At 37.0% G+C, this 12,222-nt stretch overlaps 1 protein-coding gene across 1 annotated transcript in view; it reads left to right on the top strand.

The window, feature by feature from the left end:
* The window catches only part of NNT (nicotinamide nucleotide transhydrogenase), a 121,853-nt gene that overhangs the window by 35,011 nt on the left and 74,620 nt on the right, over nucleotides 1–12,222 (top strand). The window contains 3 exon segments of the mRNA XM_043969262.1: nucleotides 9,441–9,574; nucleotides 10,197–10,388; nucleotides 10,630–10,783. Coding sequence (XP_043825197.1) covers nucleotides 9,441–9,574; nucleotides 10,197–10,388; nucleotides 10,630–10,783 — 480 coding nt within the window.

The following is a 12,222-nucleotide window of genomic DNA, read 5'->3' as shown; positions in this document are numbered from 1 at the left end:
TCAAGTCTTCTGAAGAAAGAATCTGAAAAATTTGGACATATTATACAGTATTGTACTGATATTAACAAGTTAAAAGCAGTGAAAGTCCACTTGAGACAAGTTCCTGGCATGTTATAATGTATGTAGATTGCAGGCTAAAGGTAAATAGCTTTAATTTAAAATTATTATGTAATTTTAACTTTTATTAATTTTAATGACAAGCTTTCCCCCATGTACCTTAGTTTGGATTAATCAAATTTTACTATAGATTACATCTACTAAGCATATAGTGTATTCCCATTAGAAGGACCTAAAGATAAGACCGGGATTCTTCCTTTAGTAATAAAGATCTCAGCTGTGCAATTATTGTTCTGTGCTTGACTTTCATTTTTCCAGAGATCTCAACATGCTGGAATCCTTTTTCTGTGTTTCTGAATATTCTGTAGGCACTAGCATATCACTTCAGCTGTCGCCCTGTTATGCCCTTGCTCTTGCTATGTGAGTGACCCATCTTCTTTTCCAGCTATTTATTTCTTGGTTGATTTCTGCATCAAGCCATCATCTGGCAACCCACCTTAAACCTGCCACATCTCTCAACTGCCTTTGGCTCACCTGTATTTTTGATTTGTTAAGAGATTGTGAAGTTCCATGATTTGCACCCATGTTTTATTACTAAAGGAATGTTAAGAAGATGAGTTTTTGTTTCAGGATGCATTTTGGGATTATTTGAAGCGTTTCCAAAATCTCTCAAAGGCAATCTAACCTGTTGTTTTGCCTCCTGTTCAATTCTGTGCTTCTCCAGTTAATTTTCTGTCTGCTGTGACTGTCCAAATTACATACTGATATTTATTGACTGACCAACTCAATAAGCTTTCCTTCAAATTGCACATTATAATATAGTTGTGGCCTTCTTTTGACTGTAGGATCCGAGGCTCCTTTAGTAGTCAGGGTAGCAGTTGAGACAATAGTAATTCTTTCCTCATTTGTGTTTTCCCTGTGTATGTTATTATTAAGCATTTCTCTTTTCTTTCCTTTTTTTTAGTGAGGCAGTTGGGGTTAAGTAACTTGTCCAGGGTCCACAGCTAGTAAGTGTTAAGTGTCTGAGGCCGGATTTGAACTCAGGTACTCCTGACTCCAGGGCCGGTGCTCTATCCACTGTGCCACTTAGCTGCCCCAAAGATTTCTCTTTTAAAAAAGTTATTCTTGCTAGAATTGTTTTTATATAACTCATTTCCCAATATATCATTTCATCCTTCCCTTTGTTGAAAGAATAAAATAAGAAAGAAGAAAAAATGTAGTTCAGCAAAAACAACCAATATATCAACTGAGAATGATGGTGTGGTTGGTATATGCAGTAATTCATATCCATAGTCCTTCACTTTTGCCAATAAGGTGGGGTGATAGGTTTTTTGTTTTTGTTTTTGAGCTTTTCTCTAAGGCCAAACCTTTTGGTACGATTATGCAGCATTTAGTTTGTTTCTCTCCCTGTCCTTGTCCCTTTCTCTCTCTCTTCCCTGTCTCTCTTCTCCATTTTCCTTTCCATTAACATTGCTGTAGTTATGGTATGTATAATTTTCTTATTTTTGATAGCTTCACTCTGCATCAGTTCACATAAGCCTTCCCAAAGCAGATCTCTTGAGCTGTGACTGATCTCATTAAGGAGTCTAGTATTCTGGGTCTTAATACAATCAGCAGTATGTCATCTGTAAATAGGAGCATCTGGAGGACCTCACTCTCCATAGGGAATCACAGTATGTCTTCCATGATAATGGCAAACATCTTTGGCAAGTATATGCCTCCCTGTTTAATATCTGTCTTGATGTGGGCAATTATCTTTGTGTTTTTTTTTTTCTGACAAGGAATCTTATGTGATCTGTGCATATGCAAGGGAGTCAACCTTTTGGAGTAAAGCCTCTAAGTCTGTATTTTGTTCCGTGTCAAATGATTTATATAATCAGAAAAAAAAGCCAAGTTTATCCTTGAAGCAAAAACTCATCTTTTTAGCACCAATCCAGTGATGTTGTATGGGTTTACATCATGGAACACCAGAGACTCCGCAGAATCAGACAATTCTGAGTTAATGTATAGACTTGTGGTGGGTCTAGATAGTCTGTAGCTTATTCCAGTTCAATAATTGTGCGCTTGAAAAGACATTAAAAATATCAAAGAGATGAAATGATTGGGAAAGTAGTTGTCGAAGTCATGTAGTGAGAGTGAATGAGACCACAGATAGCTGGTGGTGTTCTATTTGTGCCAATGTATATTTGGAAACCCAAAGGAAGTCCCCTAGCATATTGGATTAATACCCTGTGATATACAGGAGTTGTATGGGATAATAAGGCTGGGAATATGAGAATATTCAAAAGGCAGATCAGTAATTTTTTCATATGCTTTTCTTTTAGCATTGGCATATAGTAGACTTCTGAACAGAAGTTCCCTCTACAACTAGACTTTATATTCACATTAGCTTTGTTATTGGTCAGAAACTTGCCATGCAGTTCTTCCACATAAGATAGTCTGGAATATGCTCTTTCATCGTGGTATTTATTCTTCTGTGTTTTTCTTTAATATTCATAGTACATCTGTTTCCTCCCTTGGGTTTATAACTTGTCACAAATTAGTGTATCTTCTTCATTTCTGGAAAGGTATTTATCAATGTTTGCTTTAATTAATGTATTGACAGTTAGTTATTACCCATCCCTAACTTTTCTAGGTCTTGAATTGTTCTCTCTCTCTCTCTCTCTCTCTCTCTCTCTCGCTCTCTCGTCCTCACTCTCTCTCTCTCTCTCTCTCTCACACACACACACACACACCACACACTCTTTGTGATTTGGGAGGATATACCAAGTCTAACCATTAATGTTCATCTAATTGCCTTAACAAAGATAAAGTATTTTTAGGATTTGTTTTCAAGTCCTTCTATTCAAATGGGGATTTTCAATAGTTGGTATTGTCAACTATTTCTTGCTTTTGAAGTCCCAAGGGTAATAAATTGGATCTTTAAAAACCAATTATAAATTTAATAGTGGCTGATTAGACAATAATTTTTTTATTTATTCATTTTTTGGTAAAATGACCACATCAAGTTTTTCCTTTTTGGAGTTCTTTAGTTATTCTAACCTTTTTACTGGATTGCTGAGATTATTAGAGTATTAGTATTTAAAATTCTTAAGCTTCTCTTGAAATAAAACCATTAACTAGTCTTTGGACCTAGTCCCATCACCCTATACTATTACACTATAAACTGGAATGTCAAACCTGTAAGTAAAAGTGAAGTCTCTCTCCCCCACCCTCATTCCCCTGCTCCCTTTTTCTTTCTAGGCAAGGGGATAGATGGCCTGCCTAAATATCCAGAGGCCTCAAGGTAGAGGGAAAGACTGGGGAACAGCTAGTAAGTCTGTGAGGTTCTGAACTAGATGTAGTCAAATAGAGTGAGATAAATTTGCAAAGGCAGATTGCAGCCAGACCTTAGAGCCACCTAAATGTAAATTTAAGTAGTAGGATGTTTTACAGGAGCCACTGGAAGTTTTGGAGGGGGAAAATGACATAACCAGAATAGCCATTAGGAACATTAATTTGATACACATGTAAATGATGGATTAGAGAAGGGAAGGACTGAAGGAAACAAAGCTAGTTAGGAAATTTTTACAGTAGGATAAGGTTTGGGGATGTAGGATAGTGGCAGGCTGAGCAGAAAGAAGTTGATTAGGGCCATTCACTACAGCAATTAGAATAATGACGCTCTACATGAGATCAAGGAGTTTTGAAATGAGGAGACCTAATCAGTTTTTCCTACCTTTTAATTTCTATATTTGTTGGCAAATGCCCCCTCCCCATCCCCATTCTCATGAGTGATTATCAGGTAATGCTGGGTCCAAATAGAGGGAAAGGGGAAAGCCCATGTACTGACTTATGTGTAAAAAAAGATTTATTAGAGGATATTCTTTACAGCTTTCTGGAGGTAGGAAGTGGGTGCTTTGGTCTATCTTCTTCTTTTTTTTTTGAGGCGGGGCAGTGGGGGTTAAGTGCCTAGCCCAGGGTCACACACTAGTAAGTGTCAGTGTCTGAGGCCGGATTTGAACTCAGGTACTCCTGAATCCAGGGCCAGTGCTTTATCCACTGCACCACCTAGCTGCCCCGCTTTGGTCTTCTAGATATCTGTTCAGATTCATGTAATAGTTTTTTCAACCCCTTCTAGTTTTCCTTTTGTAGAGGGTAAAGTCTCATCTCTGACATATGTGAACACCTCCCTCTCCTTTGTGGGTGCGTTCCAGGAGGTGACTGGTAAGGAGAAAGGCGTGAGCTTCCAAATCTATGCTTTGGGAGCAAAGTTAAGGGGAATGAGGCTGTGGGTTTAGAGTGTCCCCCAAGGTTACTCAAGATTGGTTAACAAGGGGAATGTGGCAGATCTCCTCTGGTTTGAGGTGCTATGAGGCCATTTATTTCTGTCCAGATGAACAGTTATCTATAAATTTTTAATTGAAGGACATGGGAAAACAAACAATTAAAACCAGATAGATAGATATCCATGGTGGTAGTCAAATTCCATATTGCCTGGCCATTGTCAGGAGAATGGCATTGGGTTGTTCTCTCAAGTGAGGATCAGAGCCTTTATGGAGGTGCTTATCACTTTTCCCTCTTGGGCCTCGCCATATAAATGCTAACAAATTCTATGGGGAATGGGGAATAATCGTCTGATGTATAAATATCTTAACCAGAGGGAAAAGGGCTTAATTACTAATATAACTTCATATAAATATGTATATGCAATATGTATGTATATATCTATTTATTCTAGCAAGAAACATCAGTTCATTTCTATTTCTCAGAGGAAAGATAGCACTTACATTTACAAAATCTTAGGAAGCAAACACATCCCTATAGAAATCATAAGAGGATGATAGGAATAGGAAGAGTGACTAGATCACTTATTTCATTTGTGTGGAAAGCTCCCAGGTGAGGAAATTCCCTCTGCAAATGGAGGACAGTACCTTCTCTTCAACTTTCAGTCTTAAATAGTTGCTTAGATCATGGAGAAGTTAAGTGACAGGGTCACACAGCTAGTATAGGAAGTCAGAAGAAGGACAAGCCTTCCTGGCTCCAAAAGCCCTTGCCATGATGCCTTTCTAAGAAAGGGTCATAGGTAACCACAGACTACTATGAAATGAACCAGAGGTGAAAAATGGAAGTTATATTGTGAGCAGGTTCAATGTGACCTAGAAAATAATTGGATATTAGGTGTGTGAGGGAAGAGTCCAGAAGGACTTGAGTTTTAGGCATGAGAAAATGAGTGTGCTATCAAAAGAGATTGGGAAAGGGCAGCTAGGTGGCGCAGTGGATAGAGCACCGGCCTTGGAGTCAGGAGGACCTGAGTTCCAATCCGGCTTCAGACACTTAACACTTACCAGCTGTGTGACCCTGGGCAAGTCACTTAACCCCAATTGCCTCACTTTAAAAAAAAAAAAGAGATTGGGAAGTTGGAATGAAAGGCAAGTTTATAGGAGAAGTTGATGAGTTCACCTTTAGACATTCTGAGTTTGAGGTGAAGGCAAGACATTTAAAGGAAATTGTTCAATAAGCATTTGGGAATGTAGAACTGGAGTTCACAGGAGATACGAGTATTTGGGAGTCAGTGACATAAGTTGTTCAGGCATTTCAGTTGTATCTGACTCTTGGTGACTGCATATGGGCTTTTCTTGGTGAAGATACTGGAGTGGTTTGTCATTTTCTTCTTTAGTTCATTTTACAGATGAGGAAACTGAGGCCAATAGGGCTAAGTGACTTGCCTAGGATCACATAGCTAGTAAGTATCCAAGGCTGGATTTGAACTCAGAAAGATGAGTCTTCCTTACTCCAGTCCCAGCATGCCATCTACTCTGCCACCTGCCTCCTACCTAGCTAAAAGTGACATAAGTATTAGTGAATTAAATTGAGTCAGTTACGACTTAATTCATTTAGCCTCTCTAGGTCTTACAATTGAAAGTCCATTGGATCTAGAGTCAGGACCTAGCTTCATGTCACACCTGTAGTGCTTACTACCTAGGTGACCTTGGGCAAGGCAGTTAACTTCTTTGAGACTTGGTTTCCTCATTTCTAAAAGGAGAGAGTTGGACCAAATGGCTTCTGATGCCCCTTTAAATTCTGGATCTATGGTCCTATGTTCTCCTCATTTTTAAAGTGAGGCACTCAGACTGGAGGATTTCTGAGGTTCTTTCTAGATTTTTGAGAAATGAATTTTGCTCTAATAACTGCTATAGGAGGGAGAGAATTTTTATCCCTTTGTAGAGACTGCTTGCAGGTAAGTATTTCTGCTTCTTGTAGGTTGGATGTAAAGGTTTTCACTGCTGGGTCCTAACTTTTGGAGCTATCAGAACTTCCATTCTTCTCCCATCTCTTTTCTTGTTCATAACATTCTGGTGCTTTATATTAAATATGATATATTCTATTACAGTAAACACCCCCAGTATATGATTCATTTGTATTTTGTTCTTGATTATTCATCTTTAAACTTTAGCATGTCCCTCTGGAGATGGCAAGAGTTTTGCTAAAAAAAAAAGCCTCCATTCTGTTTTTTTTGTTGATCATTACTGGAACATCTCTTCTGGTTGCAAGATTCGTATAAAATCTTTTATATTTGTATAAATTTGTATAAAACTCTATAGTTATATAAATTATAAAAATGATAATTGACATATAGTACTTCACAATTTGCAAAGCATTTCAAATGTCTCATTTCATCCTTTGATATACTTGTGGAGTTTGACTAAATCAAGTTCAAGCAGATTATTGCATAATTTTCATTGTATAACTTTTTTTCTGTTGGTTAGAATGAATATCCATTGTAGTACTGACCATATCTGCTTCTAGTTAAAGTTTTAGTTTCATATAGAACATTTTTTTCAGTTTGGTAATCTGTGAGAGGTTTTAATATTCAATGAAGATTATTTTTTTTCTTAAAGAACTTATGCGGGGGCAGCTAGGTGGTGCAGTGGATAGAGCACTGTTCCTGGATTCAGGAGGACCTGAGTTCAAATCCGGCCTCAGATACTTAACACTTACTAGCTGTGTGACTCTAGCCAGTCACTTAACCCCAATTGCCTCACCAGAAAAAAAGAACGTATGCTCATCTTTCATTGAGTATTATTAAGCACTGATGTAAATATATAGTTGTACTAATTGTTCCCCAGTTATCCTTGCTTTGAAAAAAAGCCTGAGAATAAAACATTAGAGAACAGTGACATGGAAAAGGTGAGAGGGGATGTAGAGGGAGAGAAAAATTCGGGGAGACCAGAGGAACATTTTGAGAAAGAGAGTATGAAAAAGATTTTGGAATTTGTGGAATTTTAGTACTCTCACTGCCAGAGACCATCAAGAACGAAAGGTTCCACATATATGAAATTTTTACAAAGAACTCAAACAAATTGTAGCTTAAATAAAATGGAATATTACTGTGCCATAAGAAAGAATGAATGTTAAAACTGGGGAAGGACTTGTGTGAACTGATACAGAGTAAAGTAAGCAAAACCAGGGAAAACTATATCCCACAGAGACTTAATAATGGAAATGGAAAGAACACAAAAAAAAGAATACCCCGCCCAACAATGAGATGCTGTGTCATTAGATTTCCCAAAGGCCAATGGTCCTGAAAAAAGATTGATGGCAATGTAACTCTCACCTTCTTTGAAGAGTGTGATGATTCTTGGTGAAGGAAGGTTGCATATATGCTGAGACCTCAATTGCTGTGTTGGTTAGTGTTTTGCTGAGACGAACTGATCTCCCTCTCTTTTTTAATTCTTTGTTACAAGGAATGGCTTCTGATGTGTTTTTTGGGGGGAGTAGGGAAATGTGTATTTGGAAATGAAGGTAATGTTAAAATGTTCTTTAACACAGGGAAGCTTTGTAAGTAGTGCCAAATGTTGAGATTCAGAAAAGGCGGTTGGATTTGGCTCTTAGGATGTCACCAGTAACCTTTGAGCAGTTTCTGTAGGAGTCATGGAGTGTTTGTAATGGATTCAGTGGGTGGTTAAGCAGTGATGGTAGTGTTTATAGCCTGTTCTCGGAACTTTGGCAATGGATGGGGAGGGAAGAGAAGAGAGTGAAAGCTCAAGGGGGCAGAAGGGTTATAGAAATATAATTTTAAGCCATCAACTTTAGCGTATTTGTGGGCTAAAGGGTCAAATGAGAGGGGGAGTAGTTGATAGAGCAAGATTCTGGTGAATGGAATTAAAAGCATTGACTCCTTGATAAGGAATAAGGAACATTTCTTCCTTTGACACAGTAGGAAAGGAAAAAAGAGAATGAGTTTTTTTGACACAGAATTTTTTTAGGTCTGGAGGAGGGAAACTGAGGAAGCTCACAGCAGTTGGCCTTTTTTTCAATAAGAGGTGAGGTAATCCACTGTGGATGTGATGGGGCAGGGGTATAGTTAAAAGACTGAACAAAGAGGCAAAAGTTTGAAACCATCATAGAGGGAAATGTGAGAAGAAAAGAAGTTGGATAATAAATAGGATTATTCAGGCTTAGATAGCATTTATCTGTCCTGGAAGCAAATAGCACAGGTTTTGTGATTTTTCTCTTGCACATTTTGGCCAGTGGAAAATTGGAACAGAGGAGGTGAATGGTGAATGTAACCTATCATTGGAGACTAGAATGGTGGGAAGGAATGATTACAATTTAGAAGGATTGAAAGACTCAAGTGGAAAAAATACATTGAAATTATAGATCAGTTTACGACTGGATAGAGAGGGAAGTGAAGTAAGGATGAACTGGAAAAACAGGATGAACTAATGTGCATCAGAGATTCTCAGCTTTTATGGATCCTAAGATTTGGAGCTAGAAGGGATTTCAGAGATGATAGAATATTTCGTCCTTATTTTACAGGTAAGATAAGCGAGGAGAAGAAAGGTTAAGTGATTCAACCAAGGCCTTACAATAGCAGATGAGAATCAGAATCCAGATCTGAGCTATAGCACTTCATTGATTTTGTCCTGTGTTTTATTACCTTTTTAAAAGTGTTGTATATGTCATATATCTTCTTATTTTAATTCATTTCAATTTAGATTATTAGACAGGCATGAGAATTTTACAATCTAATAATTATAGATTATGCTTTATTACACTTTACATTTTACATTTTACAAAATGATTTCCTCACAACAAACCTGCAAGATGGGAAGTGTGTCATTATATTCCCGTTCTATAGATGAAGAAACCGAAACTTAGAGCCAGCATTCAAATCCACATCTCTGATTCTAAGACAAGGTCATTTTCCTTTGCATCACATTGTCTATAGATTATTGGAAATAACCTATGGTTTGGGATGAGTACCCTGTAACCTTAATTAAAGGGGTAGCATACAAGAGATTATTGCCACAATCATTAAGAAAATTCTTAGCTTAGCTTGACTGGTTTTTAACATGCATAATTAGTGCTCCTTTATTTATGATTTCATTTTTCCCTAGGTAAAAAAGCCCCAATTTTGTTTACGAAAGACATGATTGAATCGATGAAGGAAGGCTCAGTTGTTGTGGATTTAGCAGCTGAAGCAGGAGGAAACTTTGAAACTACTAAGCCAGGAGAACTTTATGTCCACAAGGTATTGTTACAACAGTAATGGTTACAGTGATCATGCATTTTGCTGATGCAGTATGTGCCTGTGTCCAGGAACCAAAATGTTGCTTATAAAAGTATTAATCCAACAAGAATTTATTAAGCATTTTCTACATGCATGATAATTTTCATTATCAGGGATGCAAAGAAAAAAATGAAACCACTCTTGCCCTTGAAGAGCTTGCATTAGACTTGGGTTTGTGTAGGGGGTGGGTGGGGTGGGTGGGGTGGGGGTGGGGAGAGGGTGGTCTGCACTATCTGGCAGATTGGTGAAGCTGTCATCAATATTTTATAATTGGAAACACTAATGCCAAGGTGGGCTTTTTCTTAAAAGGGATTTAAAAAAATCATATTCTCTCTCTATATGAAATTATTGGTACATTTTGAAAATATTTAAATATATAGGAGTTAGCTATAATTATAAATTACTATTAGCCTATGAGCTCCTTAAGGGGTGGGACTTTTCTTTGGATCCCCATTGTTTACCCAGTATTTGGCTCAATGAAGGAACTTAATAAATGCTTATTATTTGATTGAATGAAATTAAAACTATCCTATGTTTTAAAATTTGGTAATAAACTTTGTTAACTCTATTTTCATTTGTCTAGGGAGTTACTCACATAGGCTACACAGACCTTCCTAGTCGAATGGCTACCCAGGCCAGTACACTGTATTCAAACAATATCATCAAACTTCTAAAGGCAATCAGCCCTGACAAAGATAATTTCCACTTTGAGGTGAAAGATGACTTTGACTTTGGCACAATGGGCCACGTTATTAGGGGGACTGTGGTAATGAAGGTAAGTAAGCCTATTAATTCTTATGTCATGTGGATTGTCTTTTATGGATTTCTCTTTAAGACAGAAAATTGCTTTGGGGTTCTGTGGGTGTGTTGTAACAAAAATTTATGGGTGTGTATATAAGAGAAATAGCTTTTTAGCAAAACAAAAAAAATTACCCAGCGTTGTGACTATTTACTTTAAACATTTTTGTTATTCTGATATTTATTTAATTTTTTAAGTCTTTTCTAATTTCCATTAGGATGGCAAGATAATTTTCCCAGCACCGACACCAAAAAATATTCCTCAGGGAGCCCCTGTGAAACCAAAGACTGTAGCCGAGCTAGAAGCTGAGAAAGCAGCTGCTCTTACCCCATTCCGCAAGACCATGACCACAGCATCTGCCTACACAGCAGGTGAGAGATAGCCCACTTGCCTCTCCTGCTCCTCTACTCCTACCTGCCCCTTCCCACATTGAGATTGTGTATTGAGCTTCCATAGTACTGTATTAGGTACCAAATTTACTTAAAAATCTCTTGACAGCCTTATGTTCTTCATTTGATTTCACTGGCAATTGGGCCCTTTTAAAATAATTTTCCCTTAGAGGCAGGAGTTCTTAACTTGGGACCTATGAACTTAAAAAAGTTGACACTATGTTTTGGTATAAACGGATTTCTTTTGTCATCCAATGTATGGCTATTTTTTGCATTGAAAAAACATGATTCTATAAGCTAGAATTTTAATAATCTAATCAAATAAAATCAAATAAGGACAAAACAAGATAAACATGATTCTGAAAAAAATTACTATCTTTCCTTTAGAGGAAGAACTTGTGAAATATTTCACAATAGAGTGAAATGGTTAAAGTGTTTTGACTTTTATTGAATTTGCAGAATATGAACATATGTTATTGAATGTATGAAGATAAACCACTTATTTCCTTTTTTTGGTGGGCATAAAACCAACCATGATTGTCTACAGAGTTGGGTAACACTGGGGAATCCAGGTGTTTGTTTTGAAGAATAAGAACTGGGATACAGGTATAGCTATCATGTATCGAACTAATATTCTTGTTAGACTAGTTGAGGACCTTTTAATTCTTGTCTTGTTTACAGCTTACTAGTAATTACTTGTTTCTAACTGTGACAGTTATAGATTTAAAGTATGGTTATAGATAGTAACACATGCTCACCCTGGGTATGATTATTCCTCTAGGAATATTTAATATAGGGAATGATTGTAGATAGACTTTTAGTTCTTTGGTCAGAAATTTCCCTTTTAACTTAGAGCTTTTCCTGACCAAAAGCAGAAGTATAATTATTAACAATTAATAGACAAATCTAACTTTTGTACTTTTAGATGGTTCAAAGTTCCCCAGTAAATCCTGTGATCATTAATTCTTTCATCCATGCATCCATGCATCCGTGCATCCATGCATCCATCCATTTATTTATTATCAAACTGAACAAGCCATTCTCCTTTTACAAAGGCTTATTAGCTTGTTAAATCTCAGCTTCTTGGCTCCTGGTTCTGAATGGATAGACTGTCATCAGCATTTATCATCTCATTTCAATATGGTGGTTAATTTTTTTTTGTACCTTTAACTTTATGCCTGTTTGTCTATGTAGTGAAGCATCTCTCCTAAAGCCTTTTGAAATTATTGAAATCTTAACTACTGATTTCTTGTCTTGAACCTCATTACATTTTCTTCGAGTCATGGCCATTGCCTTTAAATAAAACATAAAAGTGTTGAATTCCAGCTTAGGAAGGAAACATTTTTGGATTTCCTTTTGTCTTATGAATTATTTCTGCATATTATTCTCATTTGTATGTTCTAGTGGACTTAAAATCATTG

Source organism: Dromiciops gliroides, chromosome 1 (genome assembly GCF_019393635.1).
Source record: "Dromiciops gliroides isolate mDroGli1 chromosome 1, mDroGli1.pri, whole genome shotgun sequence".
Lineage (NCBI taxonomy): Eukaryota > Metazoa > Chordata > Mammalia > Microbiotheria > Microbiotheriidae > Dromiciops > Dromiciops gliroides.
Note: the sequence above shows the minus strand (reverse complement) of the source record. Positions and strands in the feature narration are given on the sequence as shown.